Source organism: Gambusia affinis, linkage group LG04 (genome assembly GCF_019740435.1).
Source record: "Gambusia affinis linkage group LG04, SWU_Gaff_1.0, whole genome shotgun sequence".
NCBI classification, from domain to species: domain Eukaryota; kingdom Metazoa; phylum Chordata; class Actinopteri; order Cyprinodontiformes; family Poeciliidae; genus Gambusia; species Gambusia affinis.
This window is the reverse complement of record NC_057871.1, coordinates 11,227,554-11,254,369: the sequence shown is the minus strand read 5'-3', so window position 1 is coordinate 11,254,369 and position 26,816 is coordinate 11,227,554. Positions and strand designations below refer to the sequence as shown.

Below are 26,816 nucleotides of genomic sequence, written 5' to 3'. Positions count from 1 at the left end.
TAATTAGAATCCATCAGGTCATTTGACCCCTCTCTGGGTTCCAAAGGTAGAAATGTCAAATGACCCTTCTCTGGTAGTTCTAGTGTTAAAGGATGGTGCATCGCATTTCTATATTCAAGTTACAAATATGAAAATAAATGGAAAATCCAAATGCTATGGCTTTGAAGTCATAAATAGCTCCCAGATGCTTATCACATGGTCATAGTTGCAATTATACAGTGTTTTTATTTTTACTAGTGATGTAGGATCCACCAGTGGTGCTTGCACCATAGATTGAAAACCATAGGATCAATGCACCAAGAATGTCTTTGTTTTTTTAAGTATGACGGTAGAAATTATTATTCCTGTACTGTAAGATATTTGGCCTCTGAAGGAAAGATACAAATTTTGTAAATAATTATAAGATCTTTATTTTTCTCACAAAAGGAAAAAAAAGTTTTCTATTTCTGTCAAGATCCAAATTAGATATTTATTTTCAACAAGTGTTTTTAGCTAAACATAATTTTAAATGAATGTGTTATTTTTTTTTATGTACACAAAAACCTAAATATCAATTTACTTTAATTACCAAAATGTACAGATTTCACTATATACAATTATTGGGACAAAGCTGAACAGAAATATAATAAGAGAAAAAGCATAGATGCCAGGAAAAAAAATAAAATCGATGAAGCAATTTTTCATAAGATGATGATCCCAATGGATAATTTTCTATTGTTGCAAATTCAGCATGAGTATTCCAGTCCTTTATTCTGTTTTCTTGAGTTTTGTGCTATCGATGTTGCTGTTCACTGATATCTGACTGTTTCTTGTTCCATCTGATGTGTTTTTCTTGCTGAATTTGCGCCGGACCACCTCACTAACTCCAGATCCAGCAGCTGTCCCGACAGCCCCACCAATCACGCCTGCCAAAATCACACCAAGAACCAGACCCAGGAGTGCACCAATGATGACCGTCTTCGGCACCTGTTTGGCAGCATTTTCCATTTTTCCCCAGACTGAACTCTCTGTCACCATTTTGGCTCCTGATTTGACTCCTGATTTGACTCCAGAACCCATCTTCCCCCATACGGGACTCTGTGCCATCAGTTTAACTCCAGTTTTGGCACGAGAACCCACCTTCCCCCACATGGGGCTCTTAGCCAGTTTCTTTGCTCCGGCTCCAAGCCCAGCTCCGACACGCTTTGAGCCATTGGCGACCAGTTTGGCCCCTGAGCCCATTTTTCCCCACATTGGACTTGCAGTCGCAGCTTTTGCCCCAGATCCCACCCACTCAGAACCATCCACAAACTTTTGGGGAACCCTTTTACCCACAGCTTTGGATATTTGAGCTGTGGTAGCTCCCATCTTTTCCCACACAGAACTATCCACCATCATCTTTTGGACGTTTTGGGCACCACTGCCAACATTTCCCCACACTGGACTATCCTTCACCTGTTTCGCTCCCTGCCCTAGCCACGCTGCGCTGTTTGCCAACAGTTTGGGTAACATCTTGCCACTGGACTCCATTTTCTCCATTATAGAACGGAGGAGTGAGGGTGACATGGTTGAAGGAGTAAAAGGCATAAGGCTGTCTATGTTTGTGTTGCTTACACTCATCTCTGCCTCATCCCTTGTGTTCCCAATCTCATCCTCTGTCATCTCCTCATTTATTTGTGCCAGAGGCTGCCTCATGGTGCTGAGCTGCCCAGCTTGTAGTGCTGTCTCTTGCTTTATGCCCTTTCTTTCCCTTGCTATCTCCAGCTGTCTCTGCCTCACTCTGTCCTCTGCCTCTTGAAAAGCAGGACTAGAATAACACTGTCCTCCAGCTTCCTTCACCGTCTGCTCCACCTTCTCTAACAGCTCTGCCACGTTCTTTTTCTCCCTCCAACCTTGTCCCTTCTCCATCACGTGAAACCTGTCTGTGCACCTTTCCACCAGCTTCACCAAATCCCCCCTCTGGCTGGCAATGTATTCCTCCACGCTCTTGCCTCCTGTTTTGCCGCTTTCCTTCAGTCGATCTGCATATGTAAAGAGGACCACAGTGTGCTTCTGCACTGCATCTGGGCCAAAAACCTTCGCTAGTGCCGAGAGGACCTGCAGCTCGGTCTTTGCCGGCTGGTCCAGTGGGACGCACAAAAGGAAGGCGTGAGGACCGGGGCTGGACAGAGCAATGCATGAGGAGATCTGGGCTCTTACTTCATCTGGAGTCTGTTCTGAGTTGAACCAATCAGGTGTGTCCACCACTGACACCTGCAGGTGAGAAAAACTCAATCAGGTTTGAAGTTGGAGGGATATTTATATGAAATCACATCCAGAAAATTCACATGCAAACTTGACTCTCCTGGTTGCAATCACTAACCTTTTTTCCGTCAACCATTGCCTTCTTTTTCTCGCACTTCTGAGTGACTGCTAAGAAGCTCTCTGAATTGGACTCAAACATTGCCTGTCCCAGGATGGTGTTGCCAGCTGCACTCTTCCCTGACCTGGATCGACCGAGCAAGACCAGACGAACCTCAGGGGTGGATGACGGCAGAGACGGAGACGAAGGAGGTGTCAAGAACTGGGATATGGGTGAAGGAGAGGCGGCGAAGGTTTGTGTGGAGTTTGAGGAAAAGGAGAAAACGGGTGAATGAGGAGGCGAGACGGGCGAGGTCTCAGGGGAATTCTCTTCAAAGCTGTTGATTCTGTGATGAACTGGAAATCAAATTACAGAGAAACGAAGGACATTAAAAATGAAAAAAAAATTTCATTTACTGTGATGCAGATATAATAGAACTATAAAAGTTTTTGTGAAAACAACACGGAAAGTAAGATGTCAGTGCTGCATTTTAATATCATCCAATGAAAAGTTTAAAATCATTTGACAATCTGCTTATTGTGTATCCTTGGAAATATATTGCTATTAAAACATTTCTTGAAATCCTCAACATACTTAAGAGATCATCACTAACTGGCTGCTGTAATTTACTGCTTCTATATAATTCTTATCCACTTGTTTAAAGTACATTGTGAAATAGGCCACCACAGCGCTCTCTATTAAATAGATATACAGTACGAAAACACTGCTAAAACAAACTTTTATGTATTTTGTCTCATTACAACCACAAAACAGGACAAAACAAATGCATATTCATTTGTAAAAATATTATAAAATAATTATAAAAGTAATCTCTTTCAGCTTCAGGGACATAAATGTTCTGATAAAACACATTTAAGATTCTGCTTTGAAACATGACACACTTAAATAGATTTGATGGGTATGAATACTTTCCCACCACTTTAAGCAACAGTTGTCAGACTTACAAGTGGAGATCAATTTAGGCTTTGATTTAGCCTCAGAGATCTGTGAGAGTATGGCTCCATCTACAGGGAAAAAACAGGAAGAGTTGTAATTATTTCACCACATATTTTACCAAAGCCATGGATGGAAGGATTTCTTTGGGTAAATGTACTTTACAAAACAGAATAAAAACACAGACAGGTTTGATACTTATCTGTGTAAAAAATAAAACATTTTAGCCTACTATGCTGAAACAAGGTGTCACAAACACCCAAGCTGTCACATTGGGTAAAAATCTTTTATAGCACCTACCTGCATTCAGTCTGAAACTGGGTGTCCGGGTAAACTGTGTGTCTTCTTGTGGCTCTGAGTATGAGGGCTGCTCAGGTGCTGGAGATGAATAAAGCCCATTAGATACTTGAGTCTCATCTACTCGTCCTTCTACTTCATCTTTGTATTCTCTTCTCCTCTCCACTGTGCTGATAGCTTCCTCTCCTCTGCCAAAGACGCCTGTGTCTGGGATGCTCTTCACCACCACAGGCTTTTTCTTCTCCTCCTTCTGAGCTTTGAAACTTTCCATCAGCTCTTGCTTTCGCTCCAGTACCCGTTTCTCCAGCTCCCTCTCTTGGGCTGTTTTCATGTAAAATACCCCATTCCTTTGGACCATGTCATCGATCTGTTGATGAATAGAATGGCAGCTGCTTACTGTTGAAGTTATTCTCATGCAGTTTGACAACTTTTTTGGCATTATTGCCTTTGAGGGGAGACATGCAGCGGCAGCAAAGGTCTCAAGATTGGAAATCAAACCAAGGCCAGCTGTGACCATAGCCTCAGTATGAATCCCCGTTCCACCAAATTTTTAAAAATATCTACATATTGAGTGATCCGTTAAAATTTTTTTATATAACACCGGACTTATAATCTTCACACGTAAACAAAATACATGTACTTTTGACAGATTGTACTCAAAACGTTGTTTAATCTGTATTTTTTGAACGATATCTTGGTGTTTGAACACACAAACACAAAAAAACAACATTGCTTTGTTTGCTCAAAGCAGCACAACAACAATCTCAAATCTTGCTGGTTTTTCAACTTGCCACTGGAACAGACTGAACTCTCATGTAATATCACCCTTCACAGATCCAAGCTTAGATTGAGAGACAACTTCAATGCTGCATCACGCAAGTCCTTACAAAGAAGCAAATGTTCTGTTCCTTAGTTCCATGACACCATTTAACCAGAAAACAAATATATTCATTAACAACTCCTGCTGTGCTGCTGCAGCTGGTGAATGACATGATCACCCAACCAGACCTGATTGCATTTGAATTCTAGTTTCTGTATTGAACAATGCAAAATGAAACAGCAGACATTCCAGGCAGCTGACTGCGTGACAGTGACACGAAGACAGGATGCCTGAGCAGACTCTGTACTGATAACTATTAGCTAATTATTTCCTGATTCATCTGCTCACCTTCTCTAGCAGTTCCTGAACCTGCTGTTTGTCTTGCCGCTGGCGGTTGTTAAAGACGTGGTGCCTCCCACCGCAGCGCTCGATGACCTGCCTCAGACCTGGGTCTTCTCTCTGCAGGTATTCCTGTAGATGAATTAGGCCTGAATGAACTTTGACCTGCAATGCTTTGTGTTTCTTCTTAATTGGGGTAGAATGAAACCACTTACAGGTGTGGAAAGGAAACAAGGAAGTGCTAGTGAGAGTATCTTAATGAGTTTTTATTTTTTTACATGCTTAGATTTAATTTCCTTTTACCTCCGCTGATTTCCCCATCAAATAGTCGCCACATGTCAGTAACACCAGAGTGTGATCCAGCACTTCAGTCCCAAACAACTTCTCCAGCTCTGCGGGAACTCTACCCTCCATCTGCAGATAAAAAAGGGAATGTTTACCAACTACATATTGTTCGACTGTGCATTGTCCTAATTGGAGTAAGGCAATTGTTACAGGTGATCTTAACTGGGCAAAACATTTTGAATTAAGAAACAAGAATAAATTTCGAAACAGCGGCAGACCTCAGTGAACTGGCAAACGGGCACCAGCAGCAGAACAGCGTGTGGACCCGGTGCTATCAAGGTCATGGCCCGCTCGGTTTCCTTTTTGACCTCGTCATCTAAGTTGGATCTGATCCAGTACCATCTTGGCGCCTCCACAATGGTCACACTCCTGCCCTCAGTGACGCCCTGCCGCTGTGTGCAGATCCTGGAGGAGTTGGAATAGCTGGGAGACAGCTGGCCCAGGATGGTGTCCCCTGAGGACGTCTTCCCGCACCCGATGTTGCCCAGGAGAAGAAGCCGCAGGTCTGAGGGCGAGGACCCATTGAAGCCTTTTCTCAAGTATTCACTCATGCCTAATGTAAAGGATGAGGGAGTGGTAGGTCAAATGAGCGACGTTTATTTACAATTCAATGATTTTCTAGAACTCACATTCACAACAAAACATTTCTTACTGCTTGAATATTTCCCTCAATTTGTTTCAAGCACTGCCAATTTAAAACCCAAACAGTTACTATTTTGTGTTAACTTTAGTTTATAGCACATGAATGTTTAGCTATTTTGTTTTCAACTGCAATGTTCCAACTCAGTTACTCATACTGAATATCACATCATTTACAGTGTTTACCTTCAATCACCTTAATAAAAACATCTGATGCCAGAGGAAATAATAAATTAATGGAAAATAAATTAAATCATTTTATGATGAATAAAATTCACCTTTGAATCATGGACACTGTGATTCAAAGGTGACACTGTGATTCCATTTTGAACCAACATCATTACATGCTTTTAAGCAGTTATGTTTCAAGATGCAAATTTTAACAATCATAGCCCACCTATATTATGAATAAATACTGATTTTGAATTTTAAAGAATTGGACATATAGCAGAGGTCTGAATCAGCAAAATTAATTTAACATTTACTGCAAATATATCTTTTCAAAAGATTTGGAGTGACTACAAAAATGAGAAACTGTAATTGCAGTGACCAATTCACTGGTTACAGTGCTGTGGCAATGAGTAAAATCACTGCTTTTGTGACTGGATGTCTACATCTTCTGGAACTGTTCATTTAAAATCTGTTCTAAAGACATTTCCATATTTCTCACACTTAGAGAGATGGTGTTTGGCTCAATGTAAGATGAAATAGTGAAGTGTTAGACCCCATCATGAATGAAGAACAAGTAGCTTAGTCAAAATAAATGTCTTGCTCAACTGGATGCAACAACTGAGATGAAAGAAGCCGTTTTGAAACAGCAGCCTACCAACTACAGGAGAAACGTCTCTCTCCTGAGCCACTGTCACCCCCAAATGTTTAATTGTTCCTTTATCTGCAAATCCATCAAGATAACTAGAACAGTGAAAGCCTTTGTACCAAAAGGCTGAAGCCACAACCTGTTTGATGTCATGGTGTTCGAAAAGTCACACCTGGCCAGTCCAGTCCAGCGACATTCTGCTCTGACTTTGACATTATATTTAGCCTAGCATGCAGATACTAAACAACTACAAATGTAAACGTACACACAGACAACAAAACACTTATGGTTACATTATTACACTGAGCACTGGTACAATTCATGAACAAACTAGTAGCTCATTTAGTTTTTATTTTGGGTATACTTATGTGAATTTCATTATGTTTTAATTATCTATATCTTTTAATTATTTTAATTGTTTTGTAAATTGTACACCAGTATTCCTCTTAAATAAAGGTTAAATTAAAAAAAAAGAGCATACAAGTAAACCTTAAAAGAATTATAGACGCAATAGCACTTGCGTGACAGCTGTTATCGTTTCTTTTCTAAAAAAAAATGCTGACAGAACCCAAATTTTCCCTGACCACAATACATTCTCAGAAACAAAAAGCTAAAATGGCCCAGAAACTTATGCTCCACATAAATCAGTCTTTAGCTGCTAAAGCTTCAAGAGTGCATTAAAAACCTTTATTTCCTTAGAACACATGAATGTAAAAGAAAAAGAAAAAAAAATGTTCTTACTCGTATTTGATATCTACAAAGCTGGATTCACACAAAGGTTTCACTTTCTTCAGTCGTTCCTAAATGAAGATTTCCATCCAGTTAGCTTCTGCGCTTGTCGCTTCCCAGCAGTCTACTAAAAGCTGCCAGCTCAGGTGAGGCGCTCTCTGCCGGCGGGTTTACCATCTCACCACTCCCAGCTATGACCATACATGCACAAACACAATTATTTGTGTATTTTTGTGCACAACAGGTTTCTGTGTCTGCAGGGCGGCGAGCATTCCAGCTTGGGGCGGAGAGATGGCATATCCCGCCACACGTGAATCACTAAGTTTTATCTGCCGCACCCACGAAGAAGCAAAACTGCTGGTGTCAGTCAGAGAACATCTCCTTCAGGGTTTTATTGTTACTATGGAGAATAAACTGTAAGCTGTGAGAAAATATTTTGTTTCCATGCATGGGTTGGTTTGAGGGCAAGTCAGAAACCAGACAGGTTTACAGCACATGGACACAGTGGTTCAAACATAACCTTCTGCTTGTTTTCATCAGAAAAGAAGTAATGGAAAAGTACTTTGCATTTTTGTTTTGCATATTTCATCTAAAATGCTTCAGGTACAAGTTCACAAACGTTCTGCTTTCAGTAGCCTCTTGTATTTTTGGTGTATTTTTACAGTTGTTCAATGAATCGTGTTGAATGACATGCAGACCAAAATGAACTTAAAAGTTAAGCTTGTCCAACAAGAAGCCATTTCGTGACCTCCAAAGTCTAGCCACTGTTAATGTTCAAAAAGTCTTAAAAAAAAATAAAAATGTGTCACCCAACAGTAGTGTAATCACAGAATTAAGAAAATAATCAAAAATTTAGTCTAGACTAAAGTATTGTATAGAGTAAGTTTGTTTTATAGTATACACACAAAAAAAATCCTCCCAAAAAAGATTTCAGTGTGAGATGGGTGATTTTGCTCAAAAAGAGTTATCTATTTCTTCCAATGAAGAAATAAATGTTCAGTATTTTGAGTGTAAGATTATGCTACAAGAATAATTACTGGTGTGCTAACAAATATGGCCGGCTGTATGTCATAGTTTAAAAGAGTCCTGTTGGAAATTCTCAAAATGTTTATTCACACCTGATCCAATTTTAAAGATGTCAATTATGTGTCAGATAATTAGCATATTGTTTGCTAATTAACATTTTCTTTTAATTTAATTTACACATTATCCACAACGATTCAATAAAGAAATTTTAATCATAAGAATACGGTGGGTTAATTTCCAAGCACTGAAGGTATGTTGAACCTGAACCAGGATGTGACCTCAGCACATCCTTTTCCCAGTGAAACAGGATCTCATTGAGACTTCTCAAATGAAAAAACACCTACACCACTTCCTGCCCAGACAAATCATTTAGTCACACAACAAAAACAATGCAATAAATGTTGATACTGAACTTAAATAACTGCATTAATACATTTCAAAATAAAATAAAAAAAAAATTACACATCTATCCATGGATCATCTTGGTGAAGAACGGATTGAGTTTTCCACCTTCATCTAAAGCCCAGGCATCATATAAGCAACATTTTCCAGAGTGGAGGCCTAAAAGAGAAAAACGGGTTAGAAACAGGAAATTTCCCGTCAATTTCTAATAAAATTTTCCTTTACATGAACATACACAGTGCAAAGCATTTGGTGTGACCTTGCAGCCCTGCTCACCAGTGTGTGCTCAGTGCAGCTAGTCAGCTCAGGTATCTGTGTTGTGAGGCACATTAGAGGAGCCAGAGCACACAGCAAAGAGTCCAAGAACAGAGAGAGGCTGCCAGACATGCACACACGTTTCTGCAGAGACACACAGAGCCTGATATGACTCCTGCAGGGCATGAATATGTTGGCGCAGTGCACTGGCTATTCCACTTCATTTTTTTGTACTTAGAAAAAAAGAAAAGAAAAAAAAAGTTCAGCCCTGAAAATGTGAAGACATGTTTTACTGTCTGCCAAACTCAGGCTCTTCAAAGTCTTTTCAGAAGGATTGCATTAATTCTGTAGTGTGCTTTTTTTAATCCACTGGTGTCTAAAAGAAAAAATTGTTTATTAGAATCACTTATATTAATTGCACACCGCTTTTAAAACAAATAAACTTATACTGGTGAAATGTTCCAGATGTTTAAAAAAAAAAAACACAATTCTGGTGTTTCTTACTAAATGCAAATAAACTATATTTCACTTAAAAAAAAAAAAAAAAAAAAAAAGACTCGCTGACTCAGAACCTGAACATTTGCACGCAACATTTTTTTTTATTTTGCTGAACATTTTCAAATTCCTGTTTTAGTTTCCAAAAATATCAGTTTGTGGTTTTAACATAACATGTGAAAAACTTCAGGGGTAAACTTCTACAAAGCACTGTATTTCTTTACAAAAGCATTTTTTTGATCTACCTACATCAGTCTCTTCCAGATGGCTGCCAATGAGAGACATGGACTCTCCCAGGAGGTGTAGGTGTGCTGCAGCACTGACTGGACAGTGGTCAGAGCAACTGGGATAGTTGCTTGATGAACCAAAGGGAGCGCATGCATCAGACACGAAGCTGCATAACTCAGGACCAGCAGTGGCTCTGACTGGCGAAGGGACCTGCAGGTCAGCGCTGTTCATAACTGGAGGGAACGACATGCTGACATCTCTGTCTGCCATTTCCTGGTGGTTGTCAAGACACAACAATCCCATTTGAATGTTTCTGTCAGAAACATAGCCGAATATGCATCAGCGGGAGGTGAAGTGACGAAGTACTTTATGCTGCAAATAAATGAATACCTGAGGAACAGCACCCTCTACTGTGCAGCTTGAATGCAGCAAGTTGTCTTGAAAATTCTAAAAAAATAAAAATAAAATAAATAAATAAATAAATAAATAAAACCCTCACAGTTAAAGGATTTAATTTGAAAAGGTTCATTTTTTTGGTAAAGTGACAATACTATCAGCAGGCAGTTTCATGGATCAGTCCATTTTCAAAGTTTTCCTGGTCTCCAACTCAAATCAAGCATTAGATTCTGTTCTAATTTGAAATCACTTGATCATTTTTATTATTTTCTTTTTACAGTGTGTGTTCTCACTTCCAGATCCTCCATCATCCATTTATCTTGAGGCATGTAGGCTAATTGCATAGAGAAAGCACAAGAGGACTCCATCCAGTGAGGTTCAGACTCTCTTCCAATGTTATCTGGAATTGTAGCAATTTCACAACCCACAAAAACTCACATTTCCCCAGACTACTCATTTTGAAAACACGGGATATGAAAGACTTATGCAATCATATTTAATATTTTTATCATCTCATTAAATATCTAATTCCAAACATTTAAACACTGTTGAAACACAACATTGAGTCCTTACCAGCATGTTGGGTTCCAATTAGTTCCTGAAATAGATAAGCAATTCTTTTTTTTAAGATAATGGTAATGATGATGAATAAATCTCAGTTTTTCAGAAAAACTCAACATTCTAACAGACAATGCTGTCATCATACAACAGTATTCACAATAATCTATTAAATATACAAGATCACTGGAAAACATTCAGTCTGTTGACATGAAAAAAAAAAGATGATTTCTCAGCTACACACATTAGAAAATGTACAATCAAGTGTTTCTAAAAAGTTGTTCAAAGGGGACCACTTCCAGTCTAGTGGTGACACACCAACACCAAAAGTTTCTGAAATTTCATTTTGCTGTTGTCATGTTTAGGCCGGGACTGAGTGACATGCATTCAAAAATAGAAATAAAGAATTTAGTAGATGACGCAACAGAGTGTGAGAAATGTCAAGCTGTGTATAGCCATAGTAGTTTTATAATTTACCACTTTACATTATATTGTTGGTTATTAACAACTTAAAAGTATCCCTTTGATAAGTCATCTCTGACCTCACATTTCCAGAAAACTCTTTGCTCTGTCGGACAAAAACTCTCCCCTCTGCTTTTGTCATCACTTCTACCACAGTGACTGGACAGGTGACTAAAAGGAACATGATCACTTATTGAAGCTTTCCATAAGCTTATCTATCCATCCTTTTCTGTGTCAATCATTCCCTCCAGTGGGGTTGATATAATCAAAAGGCATTTAGGTTATAAATGGAAAACATAAGTAGCCAGCACTCTAGAGCATTTTGAAAACCCAAGGTTCAGCATGATTCTTCTGTCTGGTATTCCTTTAATTTATTTACATTTTGTTCATACTGACACACAAATTCCTATTTTGTCTGTTCATTATAAGAAATGTCAAAAAATAAATAATAAAATCACCTTATGAGGGTTACATTCCTTAGCATTCAGGTTTGCTTGCTCCAGGCCATTCAAATCCATGAGAAAATCCACCTTCTGCTCCTCTTTTGGGTTTACAGAGTCCTTGCAGGCTAGCCCAGAGATAACCAGAGCTATTAATCCCCGAGCAACACATCACTGAGCTCTGCAGAGGCCTAAGAAGCAGATCATTTGAATCAGGTGTGTTGGAGAAGAGATGCATCTAAAGGTAGCGGGATATGAGAACTGGATTTGGGCGCCGCCAGGTTAGACCATTGTTTTTTTTGATCATTGGTTCTTTGGATGCTGTTCTCTTTGTCAGAAAAAAGGTGTGCTGCAACACACCTGATTCTGATGGTTTCTGATCATCAGAATCATTTTATTTCAAGCTGATCAGAAAATTTTGATTATAGCTATTTAAATCAAGTGCAGTAAAGGCAAAAATCACAAGCAAGTAGAGGCTTTCCTGTCTCTTTTACTGTTGTACCAGCTGAATCTGTGCCAGAGATCAAAGGTTATGCAAATGTTTTCTATTGAAAGACCCGCATGTTTAACCAGAGTAAGCTGTCGTGCTGTGTGACACTCACAGTGGGTAAATGATTTAACTTTTTCCTGATGACTTTCACTTTGATTTGACCTGACTGAGTGGTAAGACTGCTGCATGTGACAAGTCAAACAAACATGTCAACCAACAAATTACGATACAAACAAGCGATTTAAGAACATTTTTGATCGAGTACTTGCTATATTTTCACGATGAAAATAGTGTTCTGCTTCATTTAGCCATTAGATTCTCGCAACATTTATTAATAAATAAAAGTGGTCCTATCAGACCATCTGACTTTGTTATGAGATTTCAAGTTAGTACAAACTCTGAAGTGGAAAAATACTCTTTATTGATTTTATAGCTTAAAGCTCACGACTTTAATGACCTCACAAATCTGGCTGGCTCACACTGGAACCCAGGGGTGAACCTCAGTTCTTCACGTAGACACTAACAACAGCTGCTGTTTCATGTTTAGTCCGTGCTCCTCCTCCTTCTAAAATGCTGAGTCACGTTTCAGTCTGGAGTGATGTTTCATGATTTATAATAAACATGACCACTGGGTGTCGCTGTATAAGACGGAATGCTTACATTACTATGGTTGTTGTAAATCTTGCTTGCACTTATCAAAAAGGGTATTCATTTGAAAACTCCGTGGGATTTCTTGAAATCTGATTAAACTATCTGATTAATATAATTAAGTGACACTGATACTGAAGCTCTTTTCTTTGGAAAATGTTCTCTCTGCTGGCTGCATATCTTACCATTAAAAACCAGGAAGGAGCGTAAATCTACATTCTTCCTAAAAGCAATTTCCACATGACCTGTCAGTTTCTCAGTCTAAATGACATGAAGACTCAGAATACTTTGTTCTAGAATAAGCATATTCTGTTAAAACAGCAGGATAACCTTTGATGGTGCAATTTATTCGCTAAGCAGGTGACTGTCTATCATAAAGTCAGGCTTTTACTGACTCAGATGCCTCACTAAGGTCAAAGGTCATCTGCCTGTCAATGAATTTGGAAGAAGTAATTCATGTTTTTATACAGCTGGATTCCTTAGACTGTGATGTTGATCAGTCACTATGTTAACAGCTGGCATAGCACTAACTGTGTTACAAATGTGTGCAGATCTTAATCTATATTCTGCTAATATCAGTAAGAGCACTATTAAATTTTTTTAACTTAAAACACAACTTTATTTTAATTTATGGTAAATGGAAACGCAGCTAGTGTGCCCACATATACACTTACACTTCAAACCACTGGCTTCCACTGCTAATTAAGAGTAATTTTCAATGTTGCTGTCTGTTTTTGAATCTTTTAACAAGCTGGCACTTAAATGTTTTTGCTGAACTGCTGGATCTTTATATTCCACCCAGGACAATTAGGTCTGCTGGAAGTTTCCAAACAAGGCAACTGAGGTTTTGGGGTGGCTGCTTCAAGAAGTGAAGAGGCACATTAGATATGCCACAAAGATTGAGATCTTTCTATCTGTCTTTTGTAAAGACAGTGTTTCTCCTTTTAGAATGGTAAACTTCTACAATGCAACTTTAGCCTTTTTAGGTTATTCAGAGGTCATCGGTTTTCCCTAAAAAGAGGTGATTTGAAACACTGTTGTTCCAGTGTTTTCAGTTCCTTCGCAACATGTATCATAGCCTTTTTATTTTTACAAGAGATTTAGCCTAAACTATGTAGTTTATTCATTTATTTTCTAGTGTATCTGTGTTGTGTTCAAATGTGAGTTACATAAAATCCAATTTATTGGGATTCGATAATGAAATGACATTTACACTTAACTGTGTTGGATTTTTGTGAGGTTGTGACTAGTTTTGTCAACTAAAACTTGTTGCGGAGGTGGTTGCTCATCTTCCAACTCAAATTAAAGCTATGAATTAACATGTGACCTGTGCTTGTATGACATTAGAGTCTGAACTCTTCCTTTCATGGCGATCTCAGAATTGTTCAGTGTCATGCTTAGCACCGGCTCCTCCTCCGATTCAACTTTGGGAACTAATTTGCCCTGTCATGTTTTGCACTCGGCCCGCCCTAGGCTTTATTTTCCAGGGAATTACCAAAAAGTCCTCACTCATGCTATGTCCCATTCTCCCTCCCCCTGCAGTTTTCCAAGCCCAATTGTGAAAACAGCTGTATCATGGTTTGTCTCGACTCCGCCCACTGCTTCTGCTGAAGTTGTCATTTTATGTTAAGCAGACGGTTTGTGACTCAGAGTTCCTGTTTTCATTGAGGCAAAAGGGGGAGGGAGGAGGAGACGAGCAGCTTGTATAAAAGAAGGAGAAGAGCTAAAGATCTCAAACTGAGCAAGAGAGCAAGATAGAGAGCTGCAACTCCATCTGAAGGACTTAATCACAGCTGGTAAGTAAATCACAAGTCAAATATCAGAACCTTTGCTGATGTTTAGATTTTCTAAATCTTCTCAGTGTTGGGATATTATGTGCAAAATGATACATTTTTCATATACATATTTTCTGACAGGTTTAGCATACTTAGGAGCACAATGGAAACAGAAAGGAGGACTCAGAAATCAGCAGAGCAGACCGTAACCAGGTTAGATTGAGCTACTGTGATTTTCTTCATACCTCTAAAACTTTGTTTTGGACTTTTCCCCAGTGAACATTGTCCAAATATGACTGATTTTCTTCAATATCCTGAAAACCATCGTTGCCGTTTTCTCTCACACAGAGATCTGTCAGAACAAATCAAAGAGGTGACCAAGGAGAGTCATGTCAGAGCAGAAAACACAGAACTGATGCTGAGCTTCCAGCGGGGTCAAGTTACACTTCCACAATATAAGGTAATGACTAACTCTACAGCAAGACCGCTGAGATGAATTAAATTTTGGTTGGATTCCAGCAGGTTAACCAAATGCACTCCTCTGCCTCCTCCACAGCTCCTCCTGTGCTCCCTGTATGAGATCTACAAGGCATTGGAGGAAGAGATGGACAGGAACTCCAACCATCCCTCTGTTGCACCCATTTACTTTCCCGCTGAACTGGCCCGGCTCAAGTCCATCGAGAAGGATTTGGAGTACTTCTACGGACCAGACTGGAGGGAGAAGATTGTCGTCCCTGCTGCCACTCAGAGATATAGTCACAGACTCAGACAAGTAGGTTTTCTACATTCCACATGCAAAGTTTACAATGACACTTTACAGTCCACATATAAAGTGTCAGAGCCGTGAGGCATCACCCTTTCTTCTGTTTATTTTAAGGCCCAATATAACTTGATACGTAAAGTTTTGGCATAGACAAAAGGAAACTGTTTCATGAATTTCTCATTTTTACACAGAATGCATGAAATGTATTCTGCAAGATCCGATATAGCAAGTTTTTGAGAAAAGACTAACAGGTTGCAGAAATGCTTGTATCACAAATGATACATTTGGCGAGAAAGAGGTAACACTCTTTATTCTTGTGTATTTTTCAGATTGGCAAAGAAAACCCTGAGTTCTTGGTTGCTCATGCTTACACCCGATACCTGGGAGACCTGTCTGGAGGGCAGGTGCTCGGCCGAATTGCCCAGAAGTCCATGGGGTTGAAAAGTGGCGATGGTCTGTCTTTCTTTGCCTTTCCTGGCGTTTCCAGCCCCAACCTGTTCAAGCAGCTCTATCGCAGCCGAATGAACAGCGTGGAGCTGACGGCGGAGGAGAGGAACGGCGTGCTGGAAGAGGCAGTCAGGGCCTTCGAGTTTAACATCCAGGTGAGGAGGGGGCGGTGGATGAGCACTGGAATCACCTGCCAGGTGCCAGGCAGCTGAGCAAACAAGACTAGCCTGAGTTAATCATTCACTCACAAGCAGCTGATGTTCTCTCACTTGGTTTTCAGGTGTTCGATGGCTTACAGAAGATGCTGAGTGTGGCGGGAAATCTGCAACAGCAAAACTCAACAGACTCCAAAGCAGTTCACAGTAAAACACTCCAGATCCCAGGAACCATTTCACCAATGCTGAGGATGATACTGGGAATCTTTGTGGCTCTGGCTGCTGTCGTGGGACTCTATGCATTATAGAGACAGTTTGAAAAAAATGTTTTTCTGATCTGGAGATCCTTCTGTAAATAACTAACAATTTCAAGTAAATTTGTGAGCTTTTAACATAAACTGGATTTATACTGTTTTTGTTTATATTATGTACTGACTCAGCTTGTACTATTTTCCCTATCACACTGATGCACAACATGCATTAAATGTGCAATACTGAAAAAAATATTGTGTATCTGCCACCTTTTTTAATAAAATCTGCTGTAAAGAGAAAAAAAAAATGCTTGTTTATCTTACACTTCTCTCATTATTATCTTTTCATGACTATGAGCGTGTGAATGTTGAGCCCCCACAGCTGGATGTTGTCCCTGATAGCTCCTGTTTATGTGACCTATTGGCTCTGTTTGTACTCATAATCTGAAAAACACCAACAGTCTGTGGAGATAAGAGGTTAAAAAAAAAGATTCTTTGCCAGGCAAATGAGGATGGTGTTTATCATGGTTCCCTACAGCTGTAGATTTTTAAGTTATTTTCATATCAATGAATTAATCAAATCTGAGACCATGGTCTTGAGCCCTAAGTGGAGGAGTTTTATCTTTAATAGAAGAGAAAATGGAGCAGGAGATTGATAGGGGGATTAGTGCTGCGTCTGCAGAGCTGTATCAATCTTTCATGGACAAGAAAGAACTGAGCAAAAAGACAAAGGTCTTGATTTACAGGTCAATCTAAGTTCCTATATGGTCACAAGCTTTGGGTAGTGACTGAAAGAAGGAAATTGGAGCTACAAGCTGCCTAAGTTTTCTTCCTCAGTGTCTCTGAAAGATAGGATGAGAATTTACAGAAAGAACTTTAAAGCAAAAAAAATAAACAAATATCTTCCTGATCATCTGGATTCTGTTGACATCGAGTTCAATTGTTCACTTATGTCCAGCTAGTAGCATAAGTTGTCATCTTTGAGGACATGCCAAATATCAAATACTGTCAGCTAAACATTGAATTTTAAGCTTTGAAAAAAACAGCTACATAATTTTTTTTTTATATAAACAGACCTTTGTTTAGTGAGGGCTTGATATTTTGTCATTTGTTCTTATGTGCCTTCAGTTACGGTTTTGTTTTAGACCCCACTCCACATGTGTCTATTCCTTGTGCCCAAGTGTGATATGTGTTTTCTAGTACGTTCTGTGCATTATTTTTTCTTTTTTGAGGATTTTCAATTATGGCTGAAAATACTCAAAACCAATGAACACAACTCATCAACTCAAAAGATTCAGAATATACTTTTATTGTGACTTTTATCAGTTTTCACATTTTTTTTTTGCACTTTTTACATACATTATAAATTAAAACAGACACAGACTCTTGCTGTTTGTCACCAGCAGCTTCTTCAGACACACCTGTGACACTGTGCTGGTATGCGTTTCCTCCTAGAGGAAAACTGAAGAACGACAAAGTAAAAGTCCAAACTGATTGTACTTCACAGAACTTGGCTTACATCAACCTTTAGAAAAGGCACGTCGAGCGCACAGTAAATCAAAAATGTCCTCGTACTCAAATCTCTCAACGGTTCAAATCATTCTTTACATTCAATCAGTCTACATCCCTTCCTAGTGCTTCACCAGTTCTTCCAACGCAACACAAAGTCAGTCTCACATTACGTGTCGAAGGCGAAAACATTTTGCGCTACTAAACTTAGAAACTTTGGAAATTTGTAAGTTGCTAAACGACGTTCAGAACCACACAACAAAAGAAAACAAAAAGAGAGACAGGAAGTCATAAGTCACACTCCCTATTCGTGCCCGTCTCAAACAACCGTTACTTAAAACACTTTAAAACAGAAATTAAAACACATATTTATATGGATCCCACAAGCTACAGACTTTAAGATTAGGAGCTCAATATGGCGTTAAGGAAGCCTGAACAGGAAGTTGTGATTCTGTAAAAGTTTTTGATGGTAAATGTATAGAATCTGGAAGAACTGGATTTTAATTCAATTCGAAAGCAAAAGGGAGAATTCATAAGGAGGAAGCACTCAACAACTAACGCTTGCAAAATAAAAGACAATCAATTCTTGAATCATGTGAATGACCGAATTAAAGTCCTGACAACTTTAATTTGGTTGCGGAAACTAACGTGAATTGTGTGAACATGTTTCTGCAACATTCCAGAATATGGATTCTCTGTAAGAAAATCATCTTTTCACTTTGTGTTTTCATCGTCAACTTAACCGAACACTGATTCTCACATGACTCAGACAAATCTCTCTGCCTGAAATAACGGCCATTACGCCAAAGAGGAAGTAAACAGCTGAAACAGCTGAAAAACTAAAATCACTGCATTTTGTAATTTTTAGCTCCTCTGACTAGATTTGGCACATTATCCTCCTGTGAAAACCCCAAATTTCGTCAAACACAAACGTGTGTGTAAGTGTTCTTGATGTGTGCCTTCATCCCCAGAGATCTTAGAAATACCTGCGCAGGGCCACAGCCTGCTACCTGTTTAATAGCGAGGGTAAAAATGGTGCCGTTCCTTCTGGACAGGAACGGAAGCAGCCACCAAGTGGGGCTCAGTTGGTTTCATATGTAGACAGCAGGGCGGCGTCCACGGGCTCCATACAGGAGGGGCAGGTGAAGGAGCGCATCAGCCAGGGGTCGATGCAGTCCAGGTGGTAGATGTGAAGGCAAGGCAAGAACCGAATGGGATCGCCATATTCAAAGTCCATCATGCAGATCACACACCTGAGGAAGAGAGAAGCAGCGTTTCAGCAAACAACATCATGCAAAAGAATGTAAACTTGTAAAACTTTTTCACATTTTATTTCTTTACAAGACAATCTTGGGTGTAACAGTATTTTTACTTGGATTTTAGGTGATAGGCTAGTACAAAGTAGTGCATAACAGTGAAGAGGAAGGAAAATGACTCAGTTTTCCAACATTTATATATATATATATATAAACTAAATCTGAAAAACCTAGTATGCATTTAATTAGCCCTTCTGAATGAAGCCTTTTTGGTTTAATAACAATTGCAAGATTTTTATCTATGCCAGCTTTATACATCTAGAGACTGAACTTTTTACCCATTCTACTTTACACTGCAACACTCTTTCCTTTCAGGCCTGTCCGTTTAGGTGGAGAGCCATGTTTTAGTACGTGCAACATTGCCATAGTCTTTCCGTTTATGGAAGATAGATTAAGCAGAGCTTTGCGACTCATTCAAAGCTTGGGATATTGTTGCAGATCCTAATTGTGCTTTACAATAACCCCACAACTTTCTCCTGACATATTGCCTGTGTTCCTTGATGCTGTTTGTTCACTTATGTTCTGTAACAAACCTTCGCAGAACATCTGGATGTACACTAAGGTTCAACTACACACAAATTGTCTCAATCCATCCATCCATCCATTTTCTGGTCACCCTTGTCCCTAATGGGGTCAGGAGGGTTGCTGGTACGGATCTCCAGCTACGTTTCGGGCGAGAGGCGGGGTTCACCCTGGACAGGTCGCCAGTCTGTCGCAGCAGATCGTCTCAATTGATTAAATATAATTTCCCTTCTCTTCCTAATCAAATCCTTTCTTTAGTTGGTCAATCGAATAAATCTGCAAGGCAACATGATGAATTTTGTGGTTATGCTGAGACTAAATGTGAAAAAAAAAATCAACAACAAACATGATTGCATATGAAAACTTCCGCAAGAAACAGAAAATAAAAGGTCTTTTAGAATAAAGTTTTGTGATGAGGTCAACATTTAGGACTTACTCTTTTACTTTCTTCTCCGAGGCATCAGAGCCAGGGTCGAAGATACCTTTGGGAAGATGCTGGATGAGTCCGATACGCTGAGCGATGCGGATCTGCTCCTCCTCGGTCAGCTGGTTGGCCAGACGACTCTCGCCTGGCGTAGGATGGAAGACTGGCACCGTCGGGGTGTGCTGCTACAAAGAACAGATCACAAAACACAGCCCGGGTCATCTCCAAAAGCAGAGGTGTAGAGCATTTGTTTCACACAAATTCGACCACAAATCTAGTTTTTCCTCTACACTGCTTAGATGTTTTGCTGCCCATGGGATTTCTGCTCATACAGCTTGCATTTTGTAAAATCTTCACTGTTAAGTACTCATTGCTAACTGGAGAATTGCTTTACATGTTGAACCAGTTGATTGGGCTTATCAAAAACCAAATAATACCTGGATTAAGACAAGAAATCCCATGCAAGTTAAGCAGGAGAAATTGAAAATGTAGGACAAAAAAAGTAAATAAATAAAAAATAAGAAAAAGAAAAAGATGAAGTACACATGGGGAATGTTAGATTCAAGGTAAACAAAAACATATGAGAATAAAAAGCTGGCAGGGACACAGTGGGAACATCAGGAATGTAGTATTTTATGTTTTACTGAAACATGGCTGCAGGGAGATATTCCAGACACTGAAGTCTATTTATCTGACTGTGAAATTAGCTGGCAGATGAGACTTTTATTCAGAAACATTGAGATACATGCGCTACATAAAAAGTCAACTTTTTTTCTCACTATCTGACATTAAATTAAACAAAACCTTCCCTGTCTTGAACCATTTAAGATTAACAACATTATATCCAAATGCTAAATGCCAGAAGAATGAGAGAGAGGGAATTTTGAGTATTCAGAAATGTACAGTGCATTCAGAAAGACTTCTCAGTGCTTCACTTTCTCCACATATTTGCATTTGTCATAATGAGGTATTTGTGTTTAGAGATATGTTTGGGGTATCCTTAAACAAGACTCTACCAATAGTTTATTGGAGTTTTGGCTCATTTCTCCTCACACAAAAATTTTCAAAAGTATAACATCTACAATAGCTGTGAGAATCATACAACCTAAGTTAAGGTAGCCCCAAAAAACTTTAAGATAGTCCTCTCTGAAGCAAACAGATTAGAGGAACTATAAAATTTAGGGAACATTTTCTGAGCATTAACTTTAAGTTACCATAAGGGAAGATTCAGGTAAGACTATTGCTTATTACCTACATGTCAAGAAATTATTTTTCTTTTTTTATATTCTCTGGAAACAATGAAGAGTATTGCACATCATGCTCCTTTACAAACTTCCTTTTATTTATAGTCTTTTTGTTTACACAATTTAATTAATTTTTTTTGTTTATTTTTCATAAAGCACCAAAATACAACAAATGTCATGTTGAGGTATTTTACAAATAGATCCAGTTCCAATTGTTTTTATATAGAGTCCAGTTCTGTCCAAATCAATTCATTTTAAACCAACAGAATCACATGTCAAAGTGTAAACCTCCCATTAGAATGACCCATACCTTTAGGGCTTTAGAAATTAATCGAACAAATTAATGATCTGCCTTTATCACACTTCTACAAACTATATCTTTTATACCTTAAGACATTTCAAACAACTACCTATTCATGGGATGGATTTATAGATGGCATTTTGGTCATAAAACAATTAAGAGTGACATCAATCTGCGTGTAAAGTAGACAACCAAGTTGCTCACCTGATAGGGCGGCGGGGGTTCTCCTGGCAGACTACCCCCCTCGGAATCGTTCAGCAGCGAAAGGTCATCCCCACCTTGTGAAAACAAGCAGTTCCCCATTGACCTAAAACCACCATGAAAGAGAAGACACTTCTTTCTGTGGGCAGAACTCAGCAGAGAACCTGAGCCTCAAAAAACAACCCGAGCAGTACCCGGACGGCAACTTAGCTCGAAGCTGCTAGCCGCAGAAAAGAAGCGGCATGAGACATGAGTTCAGACAAATCACCGCAAACGCGGATTGATACGGGTTCTCTTATTCCAGCAGGTGACACAGATGTTAACTGTGTTTGACAAGGAAACGGGTCTGCGTCCAGCTGTTTGCTGTATTTACAACAGGCAACAAGCAGAAAATGTCGTCACGAGGAAGCTGGCCAATACTACACTTCCGACCTGCTGTTCAAAATAAAAGTCTCAAGGCAGCAGCATAAAAGTACAGAATAAAAACAACTTCCAGACTTTTTGCAACACACTTTCACAAATAATAAGTTGACTAAAACAGAGAAAGTTGTGCAAAAAAAGACACAACCTGAATAAACCATAAACAAAAATACCAGCGGCTTAAATTGTAAAAAAAAAAAAAAAAAAAAAAAAAAAATGTACATTTAAAATGTGGTGACTTTATGCCCAAAGGTGGTGCTTGAGTGATGACCTGCTTTACAGGAAGTCGTAAAAGCGGGCGTGGCTTGTTTGGGTTCTTAGCTTTCCGAAGATGAAAAGAGATGTTTAGTCAACGATAAGACATGTACTGCCCATAAAAATCAAGAAGAGGATAAAATACCAGTAGGAGCCTACCAAACGTTTCTTGCCAACCTCCAATAAAAAAAATCAAGAAGCACAAAGAGATGGTAAGTAGAGGAAGATGCGATACCGTTCGGCATAGCTCGGAACAGGTTTTTACCGTTTTAGGGTGTTCCAGTTAAAACAGTTAATTTGAGTGGCAACAGAAAACACGAAAGAAGCATTTAAGGACTGGTTTATGCAGCTGGGTGTGTGCGGTTCTCTGTTTAGTTTCCTAACACTTAATCCACACAGGCCTTTCTCCAGTTCTAACAAGGCCTTAACTGTCTTTTCTATAGTTTTTCTGTCATGTATTTTCCCTTTTCTTTGGCAAAACACTAAAGTAAAGGACATCTCACTTTGGGGAGATTTTCACATAGATTCTAAAGTACTTTAGTTGAACATGTTCATCCTTATGTGTTTGAATCACACTTTAAAATCACGATGCACTATCTCTATAAAAAGCCCTCGGTGCTCCTTTTTTTTCCCCCCTTTGTCCTTAGGAAGTTATAAACCTGAATTGGACAAAAATAGAATCAGCAGGTTAGACCTCAAATGGGTAATGGAGTCAAAATGCATCAACAAGACGACATGGGTTTTACTTCAGCTTCGCTTTATCTAATTTTAATGTGTGCATATTCAGACAACCAAGTCGTGCCTACCTCCACCCCCACCTCCGCCCCCACTTCCGCCTCCATCCTGTGGGACCGGGCCATCTAGAGACTCTTCTCCACCGCAACCTCAACATGCCGCTAGGCCTTTTATATGTGATGCAAGGTGTCCAATCCAAGAGACAGGCGATCAGGGCGACAATTCACATAACTTCCAGGTAAGCAAGCTCCTTCTAATTATTCTGGAGTTATAATGACCGGAGACATCTAACATATGTCTCGATAAAATCTCCGATGATCCAGAACACTAGTGCTCCACCCCAGCACACAGACAACAGCACACCTCCACCTCCACCTCTACATGGAGAGGAGGACACAGAGACCAATGAGGGGAAGAAGCAACACCCAGTCCAGGAAACTGACCCCCCACCCCAGGCGTATGAGAACCCGCAGGTGTGTCATCAGAAATAAGTTTTAGTTTTTACGGTAGAACTCTTTTGACAGCAAGAAAGATAGTAATTCATTTTAGGTGTTTGTTTTCATTCCTTTTGATGTTTGTGCTAATAAAAACCCAAAATTCTGATTTCTTTGGACATAAGATCAGTGAAAACAGGTTGTAATACAGAAAAATATTTCAGTGTAGTAGTTGGTCTGAGCTCGTATTTCATCATTTACTGCATCAGTGCAACGTGGCACAGAGGTCATCAGCCTTCAGCTAGTCTGCGTTGTTGCATCTGGTGACTGAAGGGTTTAGGTCAGTGAAGAACTGTCAGCATGGTCATTACAGCAGGTGTTGGTACTGTCAGCTGAATCGCCATAAAGCTTCTCAGCAGAGGATATCATGAGATTTCCTGCTAAGCTGACTTTGGATATAATGAAACACAGTGAACCAACATAAGGAGATGAAATGCCTCCCCACTTCCTCACTGATGACGGAAAACTCACCCTGGACTTTGAGGAATGTTGACCTTCTGTTCGACTTTTCCTCCAGACTATGGGAGCTTGATTCCCAAATGAAATCTAAACTTTATTTTGGCACACTGAACCACATATAAGTAAGATGTGGCTGTCATTCACTTGTGGCTTAAAATTTTAATTTCAGTTAACAGAAGTCCTCAAAAGGCTAGTTCTGGCAGAATAAATTGATAAAACTACCTATGACTTTTAAGATACTAGCTTTCTCTACATTCAGTGAGTACTTCTTAAAATGAAACGATACTAAACCTCTATTCTTATTTATGTAATGTGGTGGTGTGCAAATAAAATCTGATTTGATCTGACTGATAAAATAATATTTAAGCACACAACTGATGTATTGAAGTTGTATTTCTGTGGCTCTCTAGACTCTAGAGCAGGGGTGTCAAACTGCAGTCCTCGAGGGCCGGTGTCCTGCAACTTTTAGATGTGCCTCCGCTGCACCACACCTGAATAGTATAATTAGGTCATTAGCAAGGCTTTGGAGAACTGGTCTACACAAGGAGGAGGCAATTAAGCCATTTCATTCCAGTGTTTTGTACCTGTGGCACATCTAAAAACTGCAGGACAGCGGCCCTTGAGGACTGGAGCTTGACACCCCTGCTCTAGAGGGCCACACAAATAGCTCATGTGTCAAACATGACTTAAAACGAGGAAGAGCAGATCTGTGTGGAGTGACTCCTGAAGCAGTCAGTCTTAGTCCACTCCTTGTGAATCTCCCAAAACTCTTGAATAACTTTTGCTTTACAGTCAACTCAAAGTTGAATATCTTTGAGTCACATTTTTTCTTCCACTGAACCTCCTGTGATTAATGACATTTTGCGGATAATGTGACTGTCTTGCCACATCAGCTGTTAAGTCATCAGATTTCCTCAGAAATGTGTTATTATTCTAATTTTCAGTTTGGATTTTTTTTTCTATTAGCTGTAACCTGTAATTATAAGTAAACACGTGAACTAAATCAGAATACATCGAATCTATGGTAGTTTCTTTTTTAAAATTCTATTACTTCCATAAATAAACCTTTGTTGAATTTTATAATTTATTGAAATGCATTAATGCGATGTAAATTTTCACATCCCCAGCCTTCTGAGACTGCAAATCCTGAAGGAAATGTCAGTGTGATGGATGAAGATGATGACATTCAGCGTTCAAGAAGTGCTTAAGTTATGTTCAGAATATATACTGTGTTCAGTTGAAATGATTGAACATTATGCCCATAGGGACAAATTAGAGGCATTGCTTTGGTCAGACTGTCTAAATATTGGGCTACAGTAAAACCGACACTGTTTTTACTTTGTTCAGAGCAGATCTGAAGATGAAGATGTTTTCTTATCCCACAGATATCTCACTGTGGGATAACTCTGCAATGTAGAAGTAAATTTGGGCACACTCGATAACCTTGAAGCACATGATTAGTCAGAGACATCTTGCAACGGAACAATGAGTTGTCTGTTTTCTTCCACTTTTCCTTCACTTGCAGTTCCACAGGGGGACAGTTGGTTCAATTCATTTTGTGGCTATAATACCTTTGAGAGCTGTGCATACATTTTTTTTTTTCCAGCCAGCAAAAGTGAAGATGAGGGAACTATTTTTTTGTGATTCTTTTGCTACACGGGGGTATGAGAAAATGAACTCTGTCTCTCTCTTTGTGCTTTAGACATGAGATAAAGACTGATGCACAGCTTCAAGCATCGCTTATTTGGGCATTCTGAAAATGGAACGTTAAAATATTTCATTAAAGAAATGCCTCTGGAAAGTTTTCAAACAGGTGACCAGACAGGGAACACTGACAATTTTGGCTTTGACCAAAATGTCAAAGCCAGAATAGAATTGTGGGAGTTTTATATGTTACCATATATAGGGAGTGAGTGGTGTCAAATGAAGGACAGATTGACAAGGATGCCAAACTCTGAAGTTTGGTTTCTCCTCCGTTAAATTCATACTAGTAAAAAGTAAAAAAAAAATATGGCCTGTTTTTCAAGTGAGAGTTGCACAGCTTCAGCTTCCACACTTTCAGCTATTTAAAAAGTAAAATTACAAAAGGAATGTTATTCATTGCTTTTGATCTAATTAAATACTAGACTAGTAAATATGGTAGATAATTAACTTATTTATAAAAAATGCACTAAGTTCTAATGAAAATTGCCTGTGTAACAGGAAACTATTATGTCAAGTCAGAAGATCTTTAAGTTTTGAGGTATGGTAAATGGATCTTGATGCTGGATTGTAATAAATAAATAAAATAAATAAATAAAAGATCACCAAAGAAAAGAGTATCAGAGTTGTGTAATACTGGATTTAAAGTGAATTGTTCTTTTGTTTTTGCAGTGGGTAGTTACTTCTCAGATTGAAATTCATGCTGTTGGTTTATTTTTATGTGAAAACATCTGTTTAGCTCTTATTTCCATACTTTAACACACCGTGTGTAATGCTGGTCGGCTATGTTTTGGTTTTTCACATGATAAATATGTTTCATTTTGAGAATTTTTGTTTATGAAAGCCAAGTTTTTGCACAGGAGAATAACTTATTCTAAAGACAAATTTAACATTTCAATATGTTTGTAGAGAAAATCTGCAATAAGTTAGTGACTTTCTTTGCAAATGCATTTCTAAAGATGTTTTAGTTTGATATATTTTTATTCAATATGTGCCTTTAGGATTTTTTTTCCCCACTGTCCCTTGTGCATGCATAGGATGGGATAATGCATTAAATAATCAATACTTTCCTTTAATTTCCTTTGAATTAGAAATGTAACTTCTATTCCTTGTGAGTTTCTCTAAAACAATATTTGTTGAGAAATGACAGTATATAAACAAACGGAATAAAATTTTAAACTATG

General features: G+C 38.9%; 3 protein-coding genes and 1 long non-coding RNA gene across 12 annotated transcripts; 2 read left to right on the top strand and 2 right to left on the bottom strand.

Annotated features, from left to right (window-relative positions):
• Positions 1-391: 391 nt before the first annotated feature.
• On the bottom strand, positions 392-11,793 carry LOC122829964. Of its 9 annotated transcripts, none has more exons than XM_044114936.1 (14): positions 11,541-11,793; positions 10,636-10,660; positions 10,356-10,462; positions 10,057-10,113; positions 9,688-9,979; positions 8,965-9,087; positions 8,749-8,847; positions 5,294-5,628; positions 5,034-5,144; positions 4,740-4,862; positions 3,575-3,938; positions 3,286-3,345; positions 2,342-2,676; positions 526-2,232 (listed from the first exon to the last, which is right to left on the bottom strand). In XM_044114936.1, exons 7-14 carry the CDS (start codon positions 8,750-8,752, stop codon positions 748-750), a joined length of 2,817 nt encoding a protein of 938 aa, XP_043970871.1. In that variant the 5' UTR covers positions 8,753-8,847; positions 8,965-9,087; positions 9,688-9,979; positions 10,057-10,113; positions 10,356-10,462; positions 10,636-10,660; positions 11,541-11,793; the 3' UTR covers positions 526-747. The 9 variants fall into 9 exon arrangements, with proteins under 9 accessions (XP_043970865.1, XP_043970871.1, XP_043970866.1 ...); XM_044114931.1 differs by having other exon boundaries at positions 9,688-9,939; XM_044114935.1 differs by having other exon boundaries at positions 9,688-9,939; positions 10,356-10,396.
• Positions 11,794-14,334: 2,541 nt separating this feature from the next.
• On the top strand, positions 14,335-16,359 carry LOC122829965 (heme oxygenase-like). The gene is made up of 6 exons (XM_044114940.1): positions 14,335-14,456; positions 14,577-14,648; positions 14,784-14,895; positions 14,992-15,207; positions 15,528-15,800; positions 15,926-16,359. The coding sequence occupies exons 2-6, from the start codon at positions 14,599-14,601 to the stop codon at positions 16,106-16,108; spliced, it is 834 nt and encodes a 277-aa protein (XP_043970875.1). The 5' UTR covers positions 14,335-14,456; positions 14,577-14,598; the 3' UTR covers positions 16,109-16,359.
• A 985-nt stretch (positions 16,360-17,344) lies between these two features.
• On the bottom strand, positions 17,345-21,997 carry rnf11a (ring finger protein 11a). Its single transcript, XM_044114929.1, has 3 exons — positions 21,572-21,997; positions 19,835-20,007; positions 17,345-18,813 (listed from the first exon to the last, which is right to left on the bottom strand). Exons 1-3 carry the CDS (start codon positions 21,668-21,670, stop codon positions 18,642-18,644), a joined length of 444 nt encoding a protein of 147 aa, XP_043970864.1. The 5' UTR covers positions 21,671-21,997; the 3' UTR covers positions 17,345-18,641.
• Positions 21,998-22,265: 268 nt separating this feature from the next.
• On the top strand, positions 22,266-26,816 carry LOC122829962. Its single transcript, XR_006370463.1, has 4 exons — positions 22,266-22,455; positions 23,031-23,216; positions 23,302-23,451; positions 25,059-26,816. It is a non-coding gene; the product is annotated as an uncharacterized LOC122829962 (long non-coding RNA).